The following is a 26651-nucleotide window of genomic DNA, read 5'->3' on the forward strand; positions in this document are numbered from 1 at the left end:
AAAAAAAAAAAAAAAAAAGAAAGAAAAAGTGAAACACAGGGGGTTGGGGGAGCAAAGAAGTTAGAGCGATTTCCTCCTGAGGTTTTGAAGGCTGAAACCCACCAGATTTAGTGGGTTTGGATTTGGGGATCGGCTGCTGGGAACCCTGCTCTCTTGTGCTGGTGTTGAGCTTGTTATGAGAGAGGACGCATGCCTGCTAGAGTTCTCTTCACTCAGTGGCTCCCTTCTCTGCATGCCAAGGGCTTCTGTTGGCCACACCTAGCTTTGTGGTCTGTAGGCTGGGTTCTTTCACGCCTCCGGGCTCTACAGTTCGTGTACCCTGGAAATGTTCTAACTGGAAATGTCTCCCAAGGACACTGAGTGGGGGCAGAGGCACAGCACCTCATTACAGGCAGCCCTGCCATGTTCTTTTCCATGCCTTCCAGCGTCAGCCTGCCTGCTGTGAACTTGGTGGTATATGTCAAGAGGCCAGGTGGAACAGACAGGAGTTTGCAGAGATTGACCCACCCGCTGGCCTCAGGCTCAGGACCCCACAATTATTCTGTGTTGATAAGATCAGCTGCTGGCCCTTAAGGACGAGAATACCTTACCATATACACCAGTGTTACTCAATCTGTGGGTCTAAAGGGGTCGTATATCAGATATTCAGCATATGAGATATTTACATTGTGGTTCATAACAGTAGCAAAATCACAGTTATGAAGAAGCAAGAAAATAATTTTATGGTTGAGGGGGGTGTCACCCAACATGAGGAACTGTATTAAAGGGTTGTAGCATCAGGAAGGTATAGAAGTGTGCTGTACACACTTGGCCACCATTTTCATCTTGCCAGCATCAGGTGCTGTCCTGCCTGTGTCTCACACACCCTTGCTTTTCTCCTTAGCCGCAGCACACTGGGGCAGCTTCCTTCTGCTACCTCTGAGTTCCCGCCCCACTAGTTGATATCACTGCTTACATTTTCCCAACTCCTTAAAGAAGTGAATGACGAGACATCTAAAAAGTCAAACAACTGGACAGAAAGAATATAATGTGAAAAACAGACCAGCATCATCAGATCAAAGGGATCCCGGGACCCCTACTCAATCCATCTGGACAGGACCGTTTCCCCCAAATACTTACGTTTTGTTTTTTCTGCGTTCAGCCACAGTCTTCCAGAGTCACCTAACACTGTCTTTTAAGTGGCCTTTGTTAGAGAGTAAGACTTGGAGCCATCACTGTTAATAACAATAGACTTAATAACCTTCTAAACCTCATCTACCACTCAGAGTCCAAGCCTGAGTTGAGGCCTCAGTGTTCAGCTTCTAAACTGGGCTCTAGAGTTACTGGGCAGAAAGCAAAGGTTAGGGAAACCACGAAGAAGCACAGATCTCTAGACACAGGAACACAAGCACAGGCTCTAGGCTACTTAGCCTCCTGTTCTTTCAGAAGAATAAGGAAGGCTTTCTACTTCCGAGATGCCCGCAGAGGAAGAAATGCCAATGAGCCATTCACCTCCTTCACTTTGGGGACATCTGGCTCACCAACAAATACTCTGAGGGGGGGGGTGGGAACAGATGGAGTGGGACAGCAGCTTGACTCACATTGCAAAGGCTCTCCATTCACCATCCACTGCACGGTCGGCTTTGGGTTCCCATTGGCTCGGCATACCAGCCTCCCATCTTCCCCAGGAGCCAGGATCAGGTTCTTGGGCTCATCCAGCCAGTATGGAGCAGCTGAAAGACAAGGCAGGCAGAGGTAGATGGCACAGGCCAGGCACGAGAAGCCAGGTGAGCTCCTGTAGGAGGGCAACCCCCCAAGTTCCAGCCCTGATCATTCACCCTCAGGAAGATGGCTCAGCCCAGCCTGCAGGTGGCTGGTTAGCTGAGCCCACAGAGCAGAGTCTACTTCTTAGAATTCTCCAAAGGGTGTTTAAAAGGCAGGGATGCTAGGGATCCAGACCTACTGCAGCCGAGTTGTCAAGGGACCACGCGGCTGAGGCTCTGAGAGGTCAGGGACGTTGCGCTTGGTCACTTTTGGATTCTGTTGTTATAAGACTGGAAAGTGGGCTGGTGAGATGGCTTAGTAGTTAAGATTACACCGACTGCTCTTCTGAAGTTCCCGAGTTCAAGTCCCAGCAACCACATGGTGGCTCACAACCATCTGTAATGAGACCTGACGCCCTCTTCTAGAGTGTCTGAAGACAGCTACAGTAATAATAAATATAAATAAATCTTAAGAAAAATCATCTATCTAAGAAAGAGAAAGAGAAAAAGAAAAGAGAAAGAGAAAAAGAAAAAGAAAAAGAAGAAGAAAAAGAAAAAGAAAGAGACTGGAAAGTTCTGAACTTTTTTCTTTTAGGCACTGAACTCTGGTTAGAGTCATTCTTGGTGGTTCACACTTTGCCATTATTTGGACAATTTTTTTATGAACATGTGGATTTTTCTAAGAAAAGAAACATCTAGATTAAAGGCTCCAAAATCTTGTTACTCACCAAAACGAATGAGAATGCACTTGTATGTGTGTGTGTGTGTGTGTGTGTGTGTGTGTGTGTAGTGCTGAGGACAAGGACATACGGTCAGCCAACTGTATGCTGAGAAGGTTGTACTCAGCCTCAGCCCTCAATCTCCCAGGCTGCATGTAGCCTGGGCTGAGTAATGACCCATACAGCCCGTCATCTAACGGGGGCCCACAGGGACAGGAGCTCTAGTGTCGAGACAGCTCAGGTGAGCTGTATCTGCTTTGAGGGGAGGGGGGTGGCTTAAAAATGATTTGGTCCATGGTGACTCCCACCCTGAAGAAGCAGCACAGTGCCATGCATACGACACAGACAGCACAGGCTAAGACGACACAGCACAGATGGGAATGCAAAACGAAAGAAAAGGCTCTGGGACGGATCTCCCTGCAGAGAGAGCCCAGAGCTGGGCAAACACCACAATAAATTGCCTTCCCTCCGTCTCCATGCCCACGAATGCGTGCAGTACACCCAGGAGTGATACCACCATGGCAGCCCAGTGCTGTCATTAGCCAGGACACTGGAAGTTCCCCACTCCCTCTGTCTCCCAGCCATAGCAGGAGGGGCGTCATGACATTGGTGTTCAGGGCTGGCAACATAATCATAATGAGAAATACACACAACGTACCCTTTACTCTCACCGAGATCGTGTGCCGGATGCTGCCCATCTTGTTGGAGGCCAGGCAGAAATACTCCCCAGAGTCCTCTTCGGAGACATTGGTGATGCGCAGAGCCTTGTTAAAGTTCTCGAACTTGGCCTTGTTAGATGGGAGGTCCCCACCTTTCTTGTACCATGCAATGTCTGGTGTTGGGCTAGTACAGGGGTCAAGAAGAAAGCAAAGGGCCCATTACTGAACGTCTTCTAAAGAGTCGGACACCCAGACATCCTAAAAGTGGCTTGGGTCCAGCAGGAAACTATATACCCTCTAGAACCTGGACTCTCCTATTTAGAGAAGACTGGCTGGCCACAGGGTCTCCACAGAAAGGCAGAGCTAAGATAATATGTGATTCAATGCATCTGCAGCAAGCCCAGCCATTGCCTTTTTCTCTTTTCCCAAAGCAAAGGTAACTATAGTGGGATGTCGATGATAGACATATAGTGTTCTACTCATGGGCCTGCTGGCTTTCCCTTTTCCTATATACTGGTATGCCTCTAAAATGTGTGGATGGATGCCCACCCCGTCTTCAGGATCAGAGCTAGAAGATGGTACGTACACGCCAGAGGCAATGCATTCCAGCAGCAGGTCCATGCCACGTAGAACCATCTGACTGCTCGATGTGCCCTGGGGATACATGAAGCTGGGCGTTCTTTCTGCAACTCCTCGGGCTGAAACAGGACAGAACAAACTTCTGTGAGCCTCCAGTCCAGGTGTGCCAACACTATTGGGTTAGAAAGAAATGTCATCACCACTCTGGGTCCTTCTAGCTCAAGCTACCCCAAGGATCTGATGTGTTTGGAAGCTTGGGGGTCCTCTGCTCCTCCAGCACATGTATGCAACCAGTTCCAGGTTCTGCTGAGAGAAGCCCGGAAGCCTTTCCCTTCCTCTTGGACAGGAAGGGACTATGGAGCATTGAGAGGTCCATCTCTGACATCTGTGTTGGGATGGAGGGGCCCCGAGGCCAGATCATCTCAGCATCCGTCTATCCTCCCCAGACAGGGACATGGAGGAAAGAGAAGCCATAGGTTGGGGACAGAGGACAAGCCACCTGCTCTCTGGGACTCTGACAAGGAGCTGGAATGAAGCAGCAAGGCCCCAGATAAACAGAGAATTATTAATGGCTTAGCAAAGACACAAAGAGAATGAACGAGGAGAGATGACTGGAAAACTGTCTGGAGCCAAGCCCACTCTGGCTCCTCACTATGACTGCATGAGAGATGGGGTGGGTGTAGGTGGGGCAAATGGCAGCCAGGATGGGGGAAGGTGATCAACAGTTCAACTAGGCTGGAGCAGCCAGGAGATAGGCAGAAATCTTCCTTCCACACAGGTGTTAGAGGCTGGATGGTGTACACGCTGACACTGTTTCCCATGGAGGGGGCCATGCCAATCAGGGTGCATCCGCGGAGAGTGTATCAAGCCTTACTTGTTTCCTATACGCTTTGTACAACTCCGTGGAAATGGGTAAAAGAAAAAAGAAAAAAAATAAATGTTCAACTAGAAATCCCAAGTCAAACAGGAAACTGGAGGAGGAACACATGAAGCCTTAGACACATAAAGACTGAAAGACGAATATAAGCCTGAGACCCCACGGGCCGTAGGCTCAGCCAGACAAGTGGGAAGGAGGGGGGGCAGGCAGAGCTGCTAGGAGCTAGAAGTCTGGGGGATGCCCTGAGTCAGAACAAGGGCATCCATCTGGGTTTAACTGCTGCTGGAGAGGTGAAGCCTGGCTGGTGGCATCCAAGCTCAGTAACTCATGCATCTTACGGAAGCTGGCCGCCCCTGCAGGTATCAGGATGAATCAGAGAGGCTCCTGACCTGAGGATGCCCAGCTTCTCTTCATTAGCCATTGAGAAACATCTCACAGAATTTATCTTTTATCTTTTGTCAGGGGAAGAAATGTTAAAACACACACTGAGATATTTGAGCTCCCGACACAACAGAATAGACGGCATATGACACGTGTTCAGGAAATATTTGTGGAGCTGACAAGTTAAAGGGGGAAGAAGAAACAAAAAAGAAGGCAAGAGTTTACCCCGATACGGTCTCATCTATCACGCCAGCATACACATATAGAACAGTGGCAACTGCAGGGTTAATCCATTAAGTGGTTAGTCGGTTACTGTCTATACCTGCAGACCTAGCAGCATCCTCTCAGTAACCAGGAAGCAGCAGCTTCCTCCCATCACACAGTCACAAAACAAACAAAAAGAACCAAAAAACCCAAACAAATGAACAAACAAACAAAACCACACAGTCATGGGCACCAAAAGGACAGAGAGATTCCAGGGTAGGAGGGTCATATCAAGTAGGTGAGTCTGTCCAGAGTTGTGAACCCTGTAACGACATGGAAAAGATTGCATCTCAGTCACCACACTCATTCCACACAAGAAAAGTCTACAGGGGCCAGTCTGTGAGCCTCTGGACACTTAGTTCACCCCACAGCCTGCAGCATGAACTCTCACAGCCTGCAGCACATCATGGAAGCAGGAAGGATGGGGAACAGGAAGATTATTAGCCCAGAGCCCTGCTCTGGCCATCAGGATGCCTAGGAGTGTGACCAGAGAAAAGCTACATACAGCAGCAGTACACAGTATAGGGTATGGGGTACCAATCCTCAGAAGTATCTTAGGGAGGAAGCAGCGACTGAAAAGCAAGCCTCGTTCAAAGGAAATGAAAGATTACCCTGCAAGCCAGAGGGAGCCACCACAGCCCTGTAAGTATTTAAGAAGGGCCAAGTGCTGTGACTGGTTGGTCTGCAGTGTCAGCATGTTTAACCCTCACAATGAATGTTACCACTTGTGTGTTTTTAGCAAAGGAAACTGAGTTTCTATGAAGTTAACAGACTTTGCCCAAGCTCACAGGTTTGCTGATTTGGATTCTAAGCTGTGCTGCCATGGTTGCGCTCAGTCTGAAGCTGGAGATGTCACTCTGTCCCCATTTCTCACAGGCAGTTTCCCAATGTTTCTAACAACTCCAATCAAAGAAACCCAAAATCCCAAGGTCAAGAGGTGAAGAAGGGCGCTTGGTCCTCTGTGAACTGCTCTGGTCTGTTTTACTATTCTCAGCATCTATGATCCCTGCTTTCCTTGGAGGCAACGGATAAGCTCAGAGCCAAGAACCTGGGGGGATGGGGGAGATGAAGAGATCCAGAGCATCTCCACTGGATTCTTAGGGACACGGGAATCTCCCACACGGTGACTAGCGGCTTTACAGGGGAACGAGAAGGCTGGCGCTGAAGGGAGGTTCTGAAAAATGTCAGCTGTGCAGGAGGGAGTCATGAAAACTTGAGGTAGCAGATCTGGCTGGTGACCTTGGGAGCCTCTGTTCCCAAGGGAAGGTGCCTGGTCTCTTTCCTTGGAGGAAACACAGGAACCAGTAACTACCAAGATGAAGGTAACTATTGAATGAGGCTCTATGTGGTGAAAACTGTCTCTTTAGCTAGGACGGCTCTTTTCACTCTGGAGACAGGGATGCTCTGCCCATTTCCAGTTCAGGCTGGGTCTACCCTGATACAAAAAACAAAACAAAACAAAACAAAACAAAAACAAAACCAAAAAAAAAAACCCAAAAACCCCCAGGATACAGACACCAAGCTCAAACCTGCATAAATTCAAGAAAAGCTGCCAGAGGGTGGCTCTTGGAAGCTGTGGCACTGAGAAGACTCATGGATCCCCAGAGCCAGATGGTCAGTCAGGGGACATTAGGTCACGACCCCACTTTAATCAAACTGTCTTCAAAGGGTCAAATGAGAAACAGTTTCTGGCTGTCTTCTACCAAAAAAAAAAGGTCAAAATTGCTGACAGACTTAGCTGTTCCCTTCACTCAGTAGAACAGGGCAGCAGAATATGGTCCAAGACCTCAGATGCATTGGGGACCTTTGCCAAATGCAGCATTCTGTGGCAGCTAGAGCCTACATCCAGTTCTCTCTGCTGCCTTCTGTTCTCAGAACTGAGAACCAGAGACATGTGAAACAGGCTTCCTGGCACCCCATCCCTCTTTCTGGCCCCTAAGTGGGGCAGGGGTGTGTGTGTGTGTGTGTGTGGTCTCTTGATCTAGAAACATTAGTGTATCTTGCTATTAGGAAACCTATGTAGAATTAATCTGAATGCTGCCTGCAATAGTTACAGCCTCTCTCCTCACCCAGTTCTTAGCAGAGCTGGAAAACCGGGCGGTTTTCCTTTCTCTGGTGCACGCTAATGTCTCTCCCTGTGGAGTAGCTCTCCTCCTGTATGTGTGCCTGCCATTCTCTCCCCGGCTTATCTTCAAAGTCTCCGTGTCTCCCTTAATTTAGAAACAGATGGCCTACATACAATCCAGTCCACACACAACTTCCTCCTTTAAATCCAACATTGGGTTCTATATTAACATTGTCAATGTGTACTGCAGCTTAGCAGCTGTGGGTCACGATCCTCTTTAACCTTTACAGCCATTTTTGAGGCTAGTAATCCACCTGTTTGGCAGATGAAAGAATCGAAGTTTTGAAGCATTAAATGGCTTGCCTAGTGTCACCTGGTGGCATGTCCTGGAGACTGGATTTGATTGGAGACAGTGTGGCTCCAGGTACAGACTATAAAACACCTGCTTTCTGGATGGAATGAAAGCCAGGTGCCTTTCTCTGCCAATCAGAGGGGAGGTAACTTCTGACGCATGTCTAGAGGATGTCAACTCTTTGTGCAGATCATTAGGACAGGGGGGCCCCTTCTTCTAGAAAAGAGACATATCACACTTCGAGCCAAAGAGAGGTATGTACTGGACATTTGTCGCTGATGATGTTCCTTGGCTAGGAGCTCTGTGGACCCAGGAAGGAGTTCCTTACTTTCTTGGTTTTTCTTTCTTTCTAAAGCCTTCAGCTTGGTTGTCCTTTACATCCTCCCCACAGCTTCAGGCTATGCCAGCCGTGCCCTGGTGGGGACCGAGGACCAAGGCTCCGTCTCTATGCGAGCTCTGTTGGTTTCACAGTTCTGAATGACTCTCACTCTCTTCTAAAAAATTCTGACCTCTGGAGAAAAGCTGGGTTTAGGCTGGAATCACTCAGCCATCTTCTGTGGATAAACAACTTTGCCTTTCCCTGCCTTACACAAAGCAAAGAACTTGAGCCACGTGATCTCGAAGGGCTCCAATGCGTTTTGGATTTCAGAGTACTCTCTACAATAGATATTTGGGGTTCAATTTAGAAAAGGCACATTCCACAGCAGTGCTTTTGACACAGTGGTGGTTGGCTCCATTACCTTGAAAACAAACAATCCTCAGAATCCAACAAAGGCTGCCTGCTTCCTTGGGCAATAAGTCTCAGCGTGGTTCCTGCTGCTTGGTGCCAAGTTGGAACCTCTGTTTCCCCTGGCTCTCATTTCTCAGCCCATCCTCCATTCCAGACTCTGCTCATTGCTTATATTAGCAACCTCAGTAAAGACATCCCTACCTATCTGGGCTCCCAAAGATCCCCTTGGGGACCTGAACTCAGCTCAGAAGCATAATTGATAATGGGACCAGCTGCTTTGTCAAATCTAGCAAATGCTGAACCTAATGGCTGCTCAAGGAACACGAGGCATTCTTAAGCCACAGTGAGGGGAGACTCAGGTGTGCAAATAGCCAGTCCCCCCATTAATCAGACCTAGCAGACAGCTGTGGCTCGTTAGAGCTATAACTCATTGTGATCGTGCCACGATTTGCAGATGTGACTGGTGGCCACTGGACTTGTATGTGCTTCTGGAGGGGAGAAAAGGCACAGATGTCGGGGACATGGCTGGACAACTTCATTTATACTTACCCAGAGAGAGAACTCGGACCTGGATTCTGTATATCATTTTCTAGAGAAACCTCTTTTTAAAAAAAATTATTTACTTTTATTTTATGCATATTTTGCCAGCATGTATGTCTATGCACCATGTGCATGCCTGATTCCTACTGAGGCCAGAGGAGGGTGTTGGATTCCATGAAACTGGGTTACAAATGGGTCCAAGTCACCATATGAGTGCTAGAAATTAAGCCTGACCCTCTGCAAGAGCAGTCAGTGCTCCTAACTGCGGAACCATCTCTCCAGCTTTCAAAGAGATTTGGGACCTGCCTGTGACAAAGTACTCTCAGGAAAAAAAAAAAATGAGGCTATAAAGCAGGTGATTCAAACCCAGACACTGAAGAGTCAACGCAACCAAATCTGGCTGTGCTATTTATGCTACCAAATAGGAACCGGATTTCCTGTCTCCTCCTGGTGGTGGACTCTCAACTATTCTCAAATAGCCTCTGTGACAGTTAAATCTGAAATGCACCCCTGCCCTGGCTCATGGTTGGTCCTCAGCTCATGGTGCTGAGGTTGTGAGGGTGGGATGTTCAGGAGGTGTGGCCTAGCTGGTAAAGGTGGATAATCAGAGGTGGGTCTTTGAAGGACATCTGGCCCTCGGTTCCTGCTTTGTTTTCTGCTTCCTAGTCTGCTGTGATGTGAACAGCCTCTCCAACTCCTGCCAATAGTGACAGCGTGCCTGCGTCCCACCATGGTAGACCAAAAGGCTCTGGGCTGTAAGCTGACATAAATCTCTCATCTCTCAAGTTGTTTCTCGGATATTTTGGACATGGTGATGCAAATGTCCACTTTCCATCCATCTGTCATTGACCCTTAAGTCTCCACTGGGTCCTTCATGGAGATCTCCCTTGCTTGAAGCCACCTTCTGAGAATTCAGCAAATGGAGACTTGCATACTGGAGGAAACCCTTTTGATGGGAGCCCACCTCAGACTCCCACTGACCACCTTGCTCCAGGTGGACAGTGTCCTGGGGTGTCCCCTTTGGCACCTGGCCTGGCCAGCTGTCCACTCTGCCACCCAGCAGGAGTTAATGTCACAGTATCAGTCAAGTTAGACAAAGTGGATTAGGACAGGAGAAGTTACTCCCAGACTCACCACTATATATGTCAGGGTGGTTTCTTAAGGACGAGTCATTATAGGGGTTGTCTGCAATAAACAAAAGAGGGTGAGCGAACAGGGAGGCACGGAGCAGGTATGGGCGCGAACACAAGGCGGGAGAGAACAGAAATGCAAAGCCACATCACAACTGAGGAGAGTGCCAATGGGGTTTGCAAAAGAAAACAACACAGCTGGAAAAGGGGGATGCACTTGGTAGCGAACAATCAACGCAAAGGAGCTCAAAGAAAACAAAGTGGTTAAGTCCTGCAAAAGAAAGCAATAATAAAATCGAGATTATTTTGAAAGTAAAGATATTAGGCTTGAACTCTGCATGGTCCATCTATACTTTGAACAAATGAGGTTAAGAATGAGTGTCTTGTAGCATCTTGTAGCTGGCTCTGAACCAGCGTCCCCAGGACTCCGCGTAAGACCAGCTAGAGAAAAAGGAGTGTTAGTGAGACCTGTGGAGGACAGCAAAGCCTGCCTGGCAGCAGCTAAACTGCAGGGGGTAGGTGTGCATGCATGCGTGCGTGCGTGCTCGTACGTCCGACCACGTGTGCGACCAGGTGGCCATCACTGTAGACCCTGACAGACCTCTGCTGGGAGACCCTGGTGGAGGTTCCTAAAAGGAGAACAAGATGAGGGGATGAGTCCACTGTCTGAGACCCAGAGTTCTCTGGAAAACACAGGGCAGGAACTTTCTTTAAAAAAGCAGTATCAGTGGCTGCCACTCCAATGTGAGTGACTAAAGAAAGGCCCTGGTCCTTCAGTCTTCAATGAAGACATTTTAGAACAGGACACATAAACATACCTCTGCCTTTAAGTCGCTGTTTTACTCTCTACCCACCCCATTCGAGGGTTCAAGTTCTGACAGTACCCACAGGGGAGGGAGTGTGCAGCTAACTGACTGGAAGCCAATCAGAGACAGCCTGAGAAGCCAGGACACAGTCCAACTTCCTAGGGGAGGCCAGGGGGCTGTGTTAGAACATTTGCATATTTGAAGACAGATCAAATCCCATCTTAAACAATTGTAAGAGAGCATGAGAGTTCTTTTCTGGGCCTGATATTGAACTGTACCCCCTGTCTGCTTTACAGCCAGCAATGGGAAGATTGTCATGATCAGAACCGTTTCTGATAATGTGGCTGTTGAGAAAGACCTGGCTGCTCTGGAAGTCAATTTGGATGAATGTGGGCTGGAAGGTGGGAACTGGTCCACAGTGAAATGAAGGGGTCAGTGGGGCTGAGGCAGTGCTTGAGAGCGAAGGTTCTCTTTTTCCCTCTTGGGGAGGGGCACAGTGGCATGCTCAGCTAAAAGGGGCTCCTTCTCCTTCACTCCCATGCTTTATTCCCAGGTATAACAGAGACTTTCTCAGTTCCAGGGGAGGAGCAATGCGCCAAGCTTGCTACAAGCTGTGGAGCACATGTAAGAGATTTAGGGAGCCTCTGTCCTTGAGGAATACCATTTGAACACAGGCAGGAAGTGTAGGGTACACTCCACTGTCCACCTCAGCAGATACCCTCCTCTCTAACCAGGTTGCCTCCTGCTATAGCAGTCAGAGCCCTTATGCTTGTCACAGTATGGACAAAGTTGCACGTCTGTCCTTGTCAGTCTGACTCAACCTGGTTAGCTTTTGCTTCATTCTAAAACAGATTGAAAATAATGTTTAGCTTGTCTGGATTTTGATATATACACATATATGTTAATATATGTGTAATACTTTTACCTCTTCCTTAGATGCAATTAATAAAAATAGTATAATAATCTCAAAAAGCAAACGACAGGCAGACAGCGTGGCTTCCCACTCAGACCTGGTTCTGAAGGAGGTAAAGAAAGCCCGTGCCCTTTCTAGACAGGAAAGTCAACAGAGCCCAACTGTGCTATTTTAAGAAACTGTGCCCAATTCTAGGCTGGCTCAGATGCCCAGAACTTGTTTCCAGCCAGAGCTGCTCTTGGGAGGACTCCAGGAAGCTGGTAGCTTTCTGTTCAGGTTACCAAGAAGGGTTCTTGTCATTTGGAGAAGAGAGTTTCCAATGGGATAGGCGACTTGAAGTAAAGCAGAGACAAGTATCCCTTACTGACTTCCTCTAGAGAAAAGAATGCTTCTGGAAAGTTCCATAGCTAAGTGTCATTTAACCTGAATAGGCTCCCAGGCTCTGCCCAGAACTGCACGGCACCTGGCTCATACCCTGCAGCAGCAGACTGACTTCCAGCATCACCCTTTCTAGGTGGACACGAAGGCTGTGCAGGATCGTCCTTCTCTTGACAGCACTGTTCCTCCTACTGGTCCGTCCTCATTGCCAGCCCTGTCCTGGCTGAGGCCACTCAGAGGTCCTGGGCTGACCACACTGTCCTCCTTCATTCAGCCAGCTGGCAGAGAGTCACCTGAAGTACACTGAGGAGGCACAGCAGGCAAATCAACTTCCTTTCCCAGGGGTCTCCTGGGGATGGGTCCAGGAGTCAGAGAGCCAGGGACTCTGCAGCATCTGGCAGGGCTCCTTGCTGGGCTTTGAGCAATCCCCTGGGCTGTCTGTCCCGTTTTGGCAGACAACACCCACTGGTAAAGACAGATCACAGACAAGGAGGCAGGTGATCAGAGGACGGGCAAAGGTGTTCAGAGGGAAAGAATAGCAAGAACAGAAAGCAATGAAGAGAGAGAAAGAACAGAAGAAAGAAGAAGAGGAGGAGAAAGAGGAAGAGGAAGAAGAAGACAATGACAGAAGAGGTAGAAACCATGAGAAGCAACCTAGAGAAAGATGGTCCTTATGGACGGGCATAACATCCCTGAGGAAAGTGATGAGGCTGTGCAAACGCCACGATGCACCTGCCCATCACTGCCATAGACTAAAGAGGCCTCCCAGTGCTGAACAAAGTATCTAGGCTTTTCCCCAGGGGACTCCCCAGGGCTGCATGAGCCCCTGGAGGCAGGTCTTGGGAAGCTGAGGCTCAGCCTCATTTCGACCTGTGGTACCTTTAGCCTGGCGTCCTTATAATCCTTGCCATCTACAGCACAGCTCCGACAGTGACATTCACAGTCTGAGTCAGACAGATTAGAGACTCTCTAGAAGGTCCTCTTCAAGCTGTGTTACATGTCCATGGTGTAAATGAACCCAGGCAATATCCTGAAGAAGCTACGGGCTGCGTAGCTGAAGCTCCTGCCTGGCTTGTCCTGGTGTGCCTCTGTAGAGAGCCACCACCACTGTAGTGGGTCAGGGAACTCTAACTTCTTTTGTTTTAGTCAGAAATGATAAGGGGATAAAACTAAACCCCACAATGTGAAAGATAAATCTGCAGTTTGTAGACACAGCACCTCCAGGTGGCTCAGCAAACCCACATTACAGAACCAGACACAATTTGATCAGTGTGTCCACTGATCCTACTATCTTATGCACTGGCTTTCTCCTGGAAACACAGGCAACCAACGACTAGAAGTGAAAGACATGAGCTGAGTGCACAATAGGGTTTCCTGATGTGATACTCACCTAAAGTCATCTCTAACTCCAGGAACTTTTGAATGAGCTCTGAGGGCCCCAGAGAGCCCAAGCCTGCTGAGGTAAGACAGGGCTGGACCTCAGTATGTGGCTCTGATTCCTACCAAAGTACAACACTGGCTTAGCATAGGACTACATTTGACACAAGGATTCTGCATCCTCAGATGCTGTGCAAGGCAGTGGCAGTGGCTCAGGCACAGTGAGCCAGAGAGGATTGTGGGCCAGCCTAGTCTTGCATGATGTGTGCTCTTAGGGACTGGGACCACAGGTGAAGTCCCGAGCAGGGCCTCCACTTACTGGTGAGGACCTTGAGGGTGAAAGGATTCTTCTGCTGAATGGTGTGGGTGAAGTGGAAGCGCGCGTTGCAGCTGTAGTCGGTCTGCATGTCCTGCAGCATGACGTTGGAGAAGTACAGGTCCCCGTTATGACCCTGGGAGACACGCTTGTCCTGGGTGATGGGCTCCATGGCTGTGGGGGAGCAGAGGAGTGACAGGAGGTTAGCAAGTGGGCTTGGTGACACATTGCTGTAGTTCACTCGTCAGCTCCTCCTGATGCTGCAGCAGGGTGCATGGAGGGCATGCAGGGTGCATTCGAACCCAGATGGACATGCTCACTTAGCCCAGGTTCTGGGACCACAGTTTTCCAATTCCTGTTTGTGCCACAACCTGACTGGCCTCAAGGCCAGAGGGAAAACACAAGCCTTTGCTTGCACCTTGAGTGAGGAATCGAGTGCATACACACCACATGGAACACTGTGCAGGCAACATGCAATACTCTTTCATCTTTATCCCCCAGTGCCCAGCTGATGCCAGAGCACAAGGCATCACTAGTACTCTAAGTACAGCTGAACTTGGCCTTGCTGCAGTTCATCAGAATTTAGCCGTCATCAATTATAATACGGACTTTTATTTTGTTTACCCTTAAGGAAAAAATGCAATTTTCAATTGTAACTGTCAGATGTATGGCAACTGATGGCTCACACTGTCGATTTTACGAGACCTTCCAGTTTCAGGGACAGTGAACCACAGAGTAGAGAGTGAATGTCCTCACACAAATGTGGCTGAGGATGTCAACACGACAGGTTTTCAGGACCTGGTGTTAACCAAGGATGGCCTACACTCCTGGCTGATCTACTTCCTGTCCCCACAGCTTCTTTTTCATGTCAGTGATACCAACTGATATCCCACAACAGGTGCTCTGCTCTTCAAATCACTCCTCAGAGATTTGCTGTGGGCCTACTATGTGCCAGGTCACATGTTCCAGGGGCTGGGAAAAGAAAGACAAACCCTCAGTCCAGCAGGAGAGAAGGGCAATAGATGAGCCAGTGTAATGTATGGAGAGGAGCGGGTACTGAGGGGAAGGGTGTGACTGCAGAGGGAACCTTGTCCTCTAGGAGGTCCCGAGGAGAACCCTGAAGTCTGCATGTCTGTGTCAGGCACAACAACAGACTTCCAAGGTCCTGAGGAGCTGGAGGAGCTGGGGGAGCTGGAGAAGCTGGAGGAGCTGGAGGAGCTGGGGGAGCTAGAGGAGCTGGGAGAGCTGGGGGAGCTGGAGAAGCTGGGGGAGCTGGGGGAGCTGGGGGAGCTGGAGGAGCTGGGGAGCTGGAGAAGCTGGGGGAGCTGGAGAAGCTGGGAGAGCTGGAGGAGCTGGAGAAGCTGGGGGAGCAGGAGGAGCTGGGGAGCTGGAGGAGCTGGGGGAGTGTGTCTGAAGGCAGGAAGGACACGAAGCTTTCCTGGAGTTGAAGGTGAGGGGGAAGGGCTGGAGAGGCAAAAGGAGCAGGTCACAAAGGTGACTGTCACAGGTAATGGAGTCTGGGCTTGTCCTGAAGCAAGATAGGAGCCAGTAAAAACATGCAAATGAGGCTACCTGATTCTGTTCTTAAGGCCTATGGAGACTATGGATGAGATTGTGGACTGGGAAGATGTTAGCAAGGACAGACAGAGGGGAGGGCCATGAGGTCTGCTAAAGGGGTATCATGGACCTAACTCAGCCATAAATGTGACGTAACAGGTGAGAGAAGAGGGTAAGAACCGACTAGCTGGTGGCCAGCCTCCCTTCCCCACACATGTGAGGAGGAAGAGAGAGACTGTGGCAGTGTACAGAGTCTTCTCAGAGCTCTGAAGCCATCCTGCTCATGACCACACAGTGATGTCAATCTCTCTCCACAGCTGTCTGAGCCACGTGGTCATTCATATCTGCCTCTTACAAGTCGGTCTTCGGACTCTGAGTGAGGCCTGCTGCGAGCTTCTATCCTGCTGTGGCATCTCCGAACCAAGGCAACTTAAGGAATGGAGTTTTGTTTTGTTTTGTTGTTTATTTGGTTTTTGTTTAAGAATCCAGGCTAAGTCCACCATGATGGCAGACATATGAGGCAGCTGGTCACATAGCATCCACAGTCAGGGAACAGAGATGCAAGCTGCTGTTTGGCTCACGATTAACCTACCTAGAAATCCCTTACAGACAGGGACTAGTCTCCAAGATGATCCTAGAGCCTGACAAGTTCACAATCAATATTAACCATTCTACCCCGTGACCAACCCATCCACTGCACCCTCTGGAGCTGCATGCTCAGAGGCCAGGCTTCCACACTTACAGCTGCTCATCCAGAAGATGACGGGGGACGGGAGGCCAGGTGGGGGGTTGCACTGTAGTGTCAAGGGGGCACCCTCTTGAACCACGACGGGGTCTAGGTTTTCCTTGGGCCACAGGGGAGATTCTGGAGAGGAACAGAAGACGGTGAAGTGCAGCTGACAGCAAGAGCTTGGAAGGCTCAAGACAAGGGGAAATGGGAGACTGGAGGGAGGCAAGACATACGGAGCGGCCCTTGAAAGGAGGGAGAAGCTTTCTGTGACAGTGGACACTCATCTTCAGCTACCCTCTCCCCTCCCCTCCTCCAGGGCTCAGATCAGCTGCTAAGGTTTGTATTGACTAGTCTGGAAGTGTTCTATCTAAGAATCTTTCAGAGGTGGGAGAGACCCATGGAGTGCAGGGCCTCTCGTGTGCCTCCTACCCACCAGGGAGCCAGCAGCAGCCCTGTCCCTGGAACTCACTGGACACCTGCAGGCGGATGCGGTTGCTAAGCGCAGTGCCAAATTTGTTCCGGGCAAAGCACTGGTACTCCCCTTCGTATTCCTCAGGCCGCCCACCACTGCGGAAGTCGATCACCAAGGTCCCAGATCTCCTCCTCATGGACACCCGTGGGTCCTTGGCAATGTTGAAGAATCTGCTGTTGCGAGTCCAGTGAAAACTGTGGATGACAGGGGCCAGACCAACTGTAAGTAAGGGCTGGAATGGGTCGGTTTCTAGTCCCCACTCAATGGCAGACTTCTACTCCACCTACATGCCATCGGATCCAGTCCTGGCTGGGCAGTGCCACCTGAAAAGCTTGGGAGAACGCAAAGGCCCAGGTCAGGTCTACTGGGACCACACATACCATGAGCACTATCACAAGCTAAGGCTGGCTACAGTTGCAGGCACTCGGCTTCTTTGGTAGGTTCTGTTCTGTGAGCACAGAACTCAGGGGTAGTCAGTGGTTTCTTAAACAAACCAGTCAAACCCAGCTTTAGTGACTTTCTTTACCTTGTGACATTCCTAGTCTCTTCCTAGGAATGCAAGGTCGCCATGTCTGCTCTGCCATGCCTCAATAGCAGAATTTGCTCTGAAGCCAACATCAGAGGCACAGGCTGCCCTGTTCCTTGTTTGACAAGAGCTTCATGAAAACCCTGGAACAGCAGCATGGGACCAATCAAAGGGTAGCTTAGACTAAACTGGCAGGCTAAGGAAACAGAGCTATAAAGAGCCTAAAAGGCTACTACAGGCCTAGGGGAGGGTGCTCCTGCTTGGTGTGTGCACGGATCTAAGTTCCACCCTTCATAGGAGAAGAGAGGAGGAGGAAGAGGAGGAAGAGGAGGAAGAGGAGGAAGAGGAGGAGGGAAAGAGGAAGAGGAAGGAAAGATGAGGAAGAGGAAGGGGAGGAAGAGAAGGTGGCATCATCATCGTCGTCATCATCATCATCATCACCATGTCCCTCAGCTTGTCACTGAAGCCAGCAGCACACATTCTTGGCTCCCTGTGCTGACATGGTAGAAACACAACAAGAGGCAGGAACCATGGTGGTATACTCAGAATCCTTGTCCCCCTCAGAGAATCCTTGTCCCCCTCAGAGAATCCATGTGGAAAAGACCAGTCTTGTTCTCAGCTTATCATTCTTGGCTTGACTGCCTCCCACGAGCCCAGGGCCAGAGCAAACCTCCCCCCACTGCATTGTCAGAGACACACTCTCCTACTCTGTGAGGGTAACATGATTTAACATCTTCACTTTGCTACAATGTATCATTTGGCAGAAAGAGAGCTGGCCTTGGTAGCCAAGGAGTGGGTCTAACCAAACCCTGTTCTACTCCCAGTTCAGTCAAGCTGGTGACTGGTGGTGTAGACATTTAAAATTTCCCCCCTCTTCTCAGGAAGACACTGGCTCTGCCAGAGGAAGGGGAGCAAATGAATAAGACCATGTAGCGGCCCAGGCCAGTCTGGGTAGGACAGGCTACTCCTTCCTGTCTACTGACTTCTTTGAGACAAGCAAAAAGACAAGCTCAGAATGAAAAGCTTGAGTGAGCTAGGAATAGGGACTTCCCATAACCTGAACATGGGGTGGATGGTGGTCACCCAGAACAGTCAGAAAATAACATCTAGCTGGGTCCAGCGGCACATACCTGAAACCCTACTCCTTAGGAGGGGAGACTGAGGCAGGAGAATGATGAGTTTCAGGCCAGCCGGGGGTACACACTAAGATTCCAGGGTTTCACTGCAACAGAATCAAGCCATTCAACACCTTCGAACCTGGTTTCCTTATGAGATAAATTTCCCAATTTGCTGAAAGTGGTAAAAACCCCATAAATACAAGGGCAAGTCTGTGGTTGGTTTGCTTGTTTGCATGTTTCCCCTCCGGAGGAGGAAATAGAGGCTCAGAGCTTTGAAGCAGCTTTCTCATTGACCACACAGTGATAGCAGCCTCAGCTCAGCTGTTTTGAGCCACACTGGCCACTTCACACCCGCTAATCAAAAAACGAGCCCTCCTGTATGGGACCTGGAGGGTGTCAAGGCATATTCTTTGGATGGATGAAGCAAACACTTTAATAAAGAGTTGTTGTGTGTCTATTTATGTGTGTGTGGGATGGGGTGGGGTGGTATGTACATGTGACCCTGGAGGCCAGATGCAGCAGATCCTCTGGGAGCTAGAGCTGCAGGTGCCTGTGAGCCTCCTAACAGGGATGCTTGGAATTGAACTCAGGTCCTCTCCAAGCAGAGCACTTACTCTTAACCACTGAGCCATCCTGCCAGCCCTGGGCTGAACTCTTCAGCTGCTTGCCTTCAGTTATGACCAAGTTGGGGTAAGTGACTCATTTCAATGATGGCTTTCCAGGCCTCTTCTCCTCCTCCACTCACCTGGGGGCGGGGTTGCCTTTAGCTTCACATTCAATCAGGATGTTATCTCGAGGGTCCACGATGTGGTCCTTCACCGACTGCTTGGTGATAGTTGGGGGTTGGGTCACTGCAACGGGACACACGTGGCAAGGGTCAGAACTGTGGAGACCTACCCTGACCTTGGCTTCGGGAGTGACTAAAGTCAAGAGCATCAGGAGCAACCTGGGCGAGCGGGCGAGCCAGCAAGCATGAGAAGCACTCTATTCTAAAAATGCAACTTCTTAAACAGGCTTTTAGGACAGGGATGGATGTCAAAGTCTGAGCACAGGAACCCCTTCAAGCAAGTGAAAACCTGGCTTTCTTTTACCCAAGCTCACATCCCAGGGCCCAGCACACTGCCCAGGACACAACGGTTCCTGCTAAATGTGTGCTAGATGGATACAGGAACAAAACCAGCTATGACGGTAGAACTTAGGGCTGCGATGGTTCTGAGCCATGAGTCTCAACAGATGGCCAGACTGTCGAGGCGAGAGCCAAAAGAGGCTTCAATCCCTTAGAGTTTCCCAAGGGCTTCCCTGTGTCCTGACAAGCTGGTGATCTGCCCAGGGGTGCAGTGCCAGCCACCAGCAGATGAAGGAGCTGCCGTAGCTAAGGAGCATCCCAGCTGCCAACTGGAGACCTTCTTCTGACCACCTACCCACCCCCATTCTTGGGGAAGTTCTCTTCCATTGGTAAAGGACTCACTGCAGGGCTTTAGGCTGGATCAGCACTAGCAGGCAGTAAAGAGGCCACTGAGCTCAAACCCAGGCTTCTCCCCTGGCCTTTGCCCGACCTCCCACCTCCCAGAGGCTCAAGGGCACAGAGGCACACCAGGCACTTACGCTCATTCTGAATGCTTGCTGTTAGTTCCAGTGGGTTAGCATTGGGAGGGGGAGAGAAGGAGAAGAGTGTTATTGCACACAATTGAGCAGCTGTCTCTCGGGTGTCCTCTTGCCCTAGCATGCAAGGCTGGGATGGGGCAACACGGGGACAGCACTGGGCATGGGGGTTTCTCCCAGATGCAGAGCCTGGCAGAAGAGCCAGGCAAGGCCGGAGAACAGACACAGCAAACAAATACTTTGTGGAAAAGGTACTGTATCCACATAGTAGGGCAGGATCAGTAACCAAAGGGAGATGTTACCAGGCAAGTCAAAATGTCCCCAAATGACAACACTGCCTGAAAGAGACTCTTCAGATGCTTCCAGGCATCTCACACCATTGAGGGATGGGAGAGCGTTGGTGCGTAGGGTCAGCACGGAGGTGCTGCGGACTTGAACCACTTCTATGGGACAAAGGCCTAAAGTATAGAAGCTCTGAGGGCCTCGCATCTCACTCCCTCACCACACTGCTTCTCTCTTGCACGAAAGCCCGTTCTACAAAAATCCTGTTCCTGAATGACAGAATGCTGGTCTGTGGCCAAGTCCACCGTTCCTTCTTGTGTCTCTCACAAGCAGGACAAAGAGGTAGGCTGGACACGTCCTCACCAGACCCGTCTGATCTCATGAGCCCTGTACAGGTGTGTTCTCGCTTCTCATGCTCTAACAAGCAGATGAATCACCCTCAGCTAGAGAAGGCACAGGCTCTGCCTCAGAAGGTCCACTGTAGCGCCTGGATTCTATCTTGTTCCTTCCCATGCTGGGGATGAAACCCAGGGCTTACCAACATCAGGCAAGTGCTCTAACAATACCACTGCATCCACGCTAAGTCCTACATTTCTGACAAATGCCTAGGTGGTGCTGAGACCCATGAACCAAGCTGTTAGTACCAAAGTTTTAGATGTGGGAAGCAAGCCTTGGATCAAACAGATGTGGAGAAAAGACAAAAACATGTGTCTAGGACTCTTCAGTGTCTTTCCTTACGATACCAGGCGGGAGCTCCATGTCACGCTGGTGCATGGGGACCCTGGGCTGCCCTTTTTGAGTGAGTGCTGTTGGGGAGAGCAGGAGGAAGCGTGCTTTAAAGCAGAGTCCTGGTGAGCTTGATGCCTTCCCACCAGAGTGCAGAGACTTGGAGGAGGAAGAGGAGGTGCAGGCACAGAAAGGGCAGCCTGCAGGGAGCCGGGGTTCACCTAGACCCAAGAGAGTCATAAGAGAAGAGAGAAAGACTTGAATAAGGGGGACTCATGGCAGGAATGAGCAGGCCACTGTGCAGGCTGCCAGCAAAGGAAAGGCTTCATGGTATGGCTTTTAAAAAGGTTTAATGGGCTACGTGGTGTGGCTCTCGGAGTAATGAAGGGTCATTCTGCTCTTCACCTGTCCAGGTCTGCCTGGGCTGGAAACAAAGGAATGAAAAGCCCTAAAGGAAAGCCATCACGGCTCTACAGTGCTCCCACTCTGAACACAGGCTCTGCAGTGCTCCCTTCTTTGGCACCTTTACCTGCAGGTGGTTTTCCTGCCAAGAACAGATACTCTTAAAAAAAAAAGACTGAAAGCCAGTGCAGCTGGCACAGGAGGGGGCACGAGAGAGGGGGCCAGTCTCCAGACAGGCAGGACCTGGCACTTAGGCACATTCCTTTTAACTACCAGCTGGGCTCTGGCTTCATTTCAGGACGCAGTGATGCCTCTTGGTCCTCATGTACCCCACTCTCAAGCTCTAGTCCCCTTCCAGAGCATCTTGAATTCAAGGAGGGGTGGTCATGTGGCTCTCCAGTCCTGTGGACACTGGTTTCAGAGACAGCTGGGTACCAATTTCCCCAGAGGTTGTTGCAGAGCTTTTGAAATCTATCCTTAGAAGTGAGTTAGCTGGGTACAGGCCTCGTGATGCTGTGGTCCCCGGTGGGTGTGGATAAGAGAGAATGCAGGTCTTTCCTCGAGAGGAGGTTCCCAAGTCAGATAAGAACTGGCTGATTGCTGTTCCCAGCTCTTGCGGCCTGCCTACCTGACAAAGGGCCTCCTCAGCATCTGCGTGCCTAATGGGACAATGACATCTCAGTCACCACTGTGCTCCCAAGAGATTTATTACTGGGACAGAATCAAACCAGAAGAGAAGTTGTGGTGATGCTTGTGACAGCCTGTCTGAGGACAAGGACAACAGTGCTTCTCTCTGTCACTCCGCTGCAGGCTGCTCTTTCCTTTCACAGAGCTTGCTGTCTGGCAATGGCAGGTGGAGAATGAATTTGTTCATTTGGTGTTCAAGGAGGAGAAGATAGTCTACTCCATCTGTTGGGGTGAGCCTCTGTCTGCCTGGACCCCAGGGCTCTGCCTTCATGCCCTTTCTTCCTGGGCTCTGGTAGTTGATTTCTGGACTCCATCCTGGGAGGAGATGCTGAATCCCCTTGAGTGGAAGGGAGAAAGAAAGTATGCTCAAGCTCCCAGGAAACTCACTTTTTGGCAAAGCCACGCTGGCTGATGAGGTGACCCATTACTTTTTCTTCAAAGGTCATGCTGTTCTCCTCCGGGCTAATGGAAGGGAGGTGGCGTGTGACTTTGCTGGCAAGGCAGTTGGAGCCAGAGGCTGGGCACTTCAATAAGGGATTGTGCAGCCTCCCAGGGTGCTGCTCCAGAAAGCTGCTGTGCCAAGGCCCGGCGTGGAAGCAGTGTCCCTGCCCCAGAGGCACAGAGAATGCCCTGAAGGGACAAATGAGGGAGCTACCCAGCAAGCCAGTCTCCAGCCCAATACCCTCAGCCTCACCCTACCAACAAAAGGGGTACATTAGAAACACCCGACTTGTCCCAATTCCAGACGGGAGGTAAACTCAGAAAACATGGAAGCGGTTGTGGCTAAGCCTGAGGAGAGACAGCCAAGGAAATCCTTGCCCTGGCTGTGCCGTTTTGAGTTCAGTTCTGCAGAGGAGTCATTGAGATTGTCTGCAGCAAGTAGGGAGGTGCAGTGCTCTATGGGGTGTCCATCCCGATAGTCCAGACCAACTACGGCAATGTGGAGAGAGATTCCTCTCAGGGAGGAGCTGAGAGGTGCTGGCCCTGCCTCTTTCCCGCTTCCTAACCTGCCAGCTAAGGATGGCGCTTGCATCCAGACTCACTGTAAGAACCGCATGCGGTTCTAGTCTAGGGCAGCTACAGTTCCACTGAGGTTCAAAGACTAAAAGGAAACAGGATCAGCATGCCATAGCAGAGTCAAAAGATGCAGACTCCATTCTGACTTTATCACTGTGAGAGGTGAGACCCAGGCAAGGAAGGGCCTGGTCTCTGTGCATATACAACGTAAAAGGATTGATCCTCCCCAGCCTCCACCAGGAACCTGGGATGAGGAGTGTGTGGTGAGGAAGTCAGGGCCCTCAGCCTTCTGCCTCAGGCAGTATGTGGGCTTCCTGTTGTATCCCCATCTCCAGTAGAGCTTGGAAATCCATATTTTCAATGTAGAAGTCCATACCATTTGTTTCTGTATGCACTCTGCAGGTGTCCCTCCCCCACCAGCCCTGGGCATCCAACGGCAGGTGAGTGAGAATCGGCAGAAGAGAAATGAGCCTTCACCATATTCTCGATAACCCAATTTCCTCTGCACACGCCTCTCCAGGGACACGCCCTTATCACGATGCTTATTAGATTGTCTGCCTGGCTGTTAATGAGAACTCTCCTTGAGCCAACCACAGACGGTCGCCATGGGAACGCCTGTCTCACAGCTCTCCTCTCCTCCTCCTTCCGTGTATACACAAGCTCAGGCAGCAGGCGTCTTACCCAGCTTGCTTCGGGGATCAGTTCATGGTCATTACTGGTCTCTGTCACCCGGAAGTGTAGACTCCTCTTGGATAGCTGTTACTGGGGTGGGAAGGGTTTGGCTTTAGAGCCACATGAGGCCTTCTTGGAGGCCACCTTCACCTCCCACCTCCTTCGATCATCTGTTAAATGGAGAGTGCCCAAGTCTGTCTTGGGATCACATGGGTTCCATGAATTCCTTGAGGTCGAGGTGCCATTCCTGTACATTCATGTGAGGATGCTAAGAAAGACATCCACAGCAAGGGTCAAAACTGTGGCAATGGGGCACATGCTTCCAATCAGGGCCAAGGAACAAGGTGCCTGTCAACAGCCATCAGCGAATACAGCAATAGAGTCAAGAGATAGAGATCCAGACATTAGCTCAACAGGCCAGGTTCAGAGAGGCTCCACCACCAGGAGCAGAAATGAACCCCCACCCCCTTTTTTTAATATAGTACCCAGGGAATACTGGAAAAGAAAGAACTGTGTCTGGCTCTCCTATGGTAACATAATATGGTTTAATGTCTCATTTGGCTGTGTCGTTTACAAAAATAATGTCCTTCTTAATCCTCTACCAGGCTATTCACCATCTTCCTTATTACTTCAACCACAACTGGGCATCAGCTCTGGTGTATTGAGTTAGAGACACAATAAGGCCAGCCTGCCACATGTGGTTCTAGAAGCTGCCTTTAAAAAGGGTATGCCAAGGCCATGGCTGTGCGGGTGTGGGTAGAGGGAACTACTCCAGGTGGCTCTCAGAGTCCCAAACTGGGTTATCCTTGGTTCCACTCAGCAGGTTCCAGGCAACACAGACAAGGTTATCCACAGTCCCAAGAAGAAGCTCATAACCAGCAGAAGCCTACATCAAGTCTTTAGAGAAAAATCAAGCTCTGAAGTCTGGAATCTGTTACTCTCTCTCCCCCTCACCTCCCCTGCCGCTCTCCCCAACATCTATTCCTCTAATATCAGGAGTAAAACAGGAAGAGAGGGCACAGAACTCACGGTCCATCGGAATCTCGATGGCCCCTCCGAGGCTGACGAGGAAGAGGACGAGGGCTATGTGGACCCAGGGTGGCGCCTGCTGCCTGGCCATCCTCAGCACCAGGCCCTGCTCCCTGCTGCCCAGCCCACGGGCTCCCGATGCCTTGTGCCGCTCTATGTGGGCTTTCCAGACAGTGCTCAGCTGGAGAAAGAAAAACAACAGCAAGTTAGTTTCTCTTGATCTGACATTCTGCTCTACTCACCCCCAGGCTCTCAAAAGACTCAACGGGTCTCTTGACCACAGAGCAGGGGATCCCCTAGACCAGAGTTGCTGACCTTGGAACCCAACAGTCCGTGGCATGGAAACTGCCCTGTGTATTATAGTGTTGGAGGCATCTCTGGCCTCTACCCATCCAATGTCAGGAGGGCTCAGGCAGCCATGCTGCCAATCAAAAATAGCTCTGTACATGGTTGCTTGTCCCAAGAGGCCAAATCCACCAATGATTGAGACTCACTATGTTAGAAAAACAGCTTTGCATAGAGCACTCATGAAAAGACAAACTGGCCTAGAGGCCCAAAAGAAATGAACCAAGCTCAAAGCCTCCCTAGACCATCTGCTGAATGTGCAGATGTGTTTGGGTAAGGACACAAAAATAAGACCTCAGTGATGTTCTTTGGTCCCATGAAGAAGGTGGGGAGGACTGTCCAAGGAGAAGTCAGCACTCTAAGACTGCCCGAAGCTCCAGCACCACAGGGCCAAGCCAAAGGGCAAGGCAGCAGGTTACATCTCCAGAATCCCCCCACTTTCCCTCAGCAAACATCTGTATCAGCTGGACACACAATTCTGCCCCTGCTTTATCTGGCTAGCACCTGAAGCCCAAAGTCAACTGCACACACACCCTCACTCATCCTAAGTAGGTAGAGAACAGGGCCCGGGCAAGAGCTCCTTGGAGACAAAGCCATCCATGTGGAGTCCTGAAGCAGGAAACATCACCAGTCACTACCTCCCCGTGTCAGAATGAAGGATTTGGGCTCACATTCATGTCAGCAACCAACACTACCACTACCACCATTGTGTGTGTGTGTGTGTGTGTGTGGTGTATGGCCTCTCTATCCACCTATCTCCTTTCCTAAGCACACCTCCTTGATTTTGACCACCAGTGTTCCAGGCTAGAGTGGCTGCAACAGCTTCCTAAGTAGCCCTGCTGCTCCTATCTACCCCCCCCCCCCCCCCCCCACCGCCCTGGTCATTCTCCATCTATGACCAGAATTGTTATTTCTAAAGTGCAAATACAGCACGCCATTCCTAGACACCTCTCACTATTGTCTCCAAGTTCTAACTAACCTCCTTGACTGGCTTGAAGTGTCTAAGTACATGCCTATCTGCCTATCTGATCTTCCTCAGTCTCCCGGCATGATGCTCCTCCAGGGCCTCAGTGCAGGATGTCGTGACCACTGACCTAGGAAAGACCGACATCTGTGAAGGACAGACTGTGATCTTGGCCTCTTCCGTTGGGATCTGCCAAAGGTTACTTATCTGTTCCGCATTCCCACTTCCTCTCCCATGATGGCATCCTTTGCTTTGCATTCAGCCAGCCCCCAAAAAGTCATGTGACTGCTCCACACGTGGGAAAGTTTATTATCCAGCCTCAGGAATTTACCACAGTACCAAAGACGTAGTAGACCCTCAGAATGTGTGATGGACGGATATGAGGATGGTGTCTTAGTCAGGGTTTCTATTCCTGCACAAGCATCATAACCAAGAAGCAAGTTGGGGAGGAAAGGGTTTATTCAGCTTACACTTCCATACTGCTATTCATCACCAAAGGAAGTCAGGACTGGAACTCAAGCAGGGCAGAAAGCAGGAGCTGATGAGAGGCCATGGAAGGATGTTACTTACTGGCTTGCTTCCCCTGGCTTGCTCAGCCTGCTCTCTTATAGAACCCAAGACTACCAGCCTAGAAATGGTCCCACCCACAAGGGGCCTTTCCCCCTTGATCACTAATTGAGAAAATGCCTTACAG

At 50.2% G+C, this 26651-nt stretch overlaps 1 protein-coding gene across 21 annotated transcripts in view; it reads right to left on the minus strand.

Moving 5' to 3' along the window:
- The window catches only part of Nfasc (neurofascin), a 179665-nt gene that overhangs the window by 53149 nt on the left and 99865 nt on the right, over positions 1-26651 (minus strand). For 14 of the 21 annotated variants that reach the window (XM_029478694.1, XM_029478681.1, XM_029478680.1 and 11 more), the window contains 9 exons: positions 24649-24829; positions 19837-19854; positions 18977-19082; positions 16585-16781; positions 16128-16250; positions 13832-14002; positions 3707-3818; positions 3120-3304; positions 1581-1712 (listed from right to left, as the gene is read on the minus strand). In XM_029478694.1, the coding sequence (XP_029334554.1) occupies positions 1581-1712; positions 3120-3304; positions 3707-3818; positions 13832-14002; positions 16128-16250; positions 16585-16781; positions 18977-19082; positions 19837-19854; positions 24649-24829 (1225 nt within the window). The remainder of the gene's footprint in view (positions 1-1580; positions 1713-3119; positions 3305-3706; positions 3819-13831; positions 14003-16127; positions 16251-16584; positions 16782-18976; positions 19083-19836; positions 19855-24648; positions 24830-26651) is intronic. The other 7 variants (XM_029478716.1, XM_029478712.1, XM_029478686.1 and 4 more) reach the window with 1 other exon arrangement.

This window comes from Mus caroli, chromosome 1 (assembly GCF_900094665.2).
Source record: "Mus caroli chromosome 1, CAROLI_EIJ_v1.1, whole genome shotgun sequence".
NCBI classification, from domain to species: domain Eukaryota; kingdom Metazoa; phylum Chordata; class Mammalia; order Rodentia; family Muridae; genus Mus; species Mus caroli.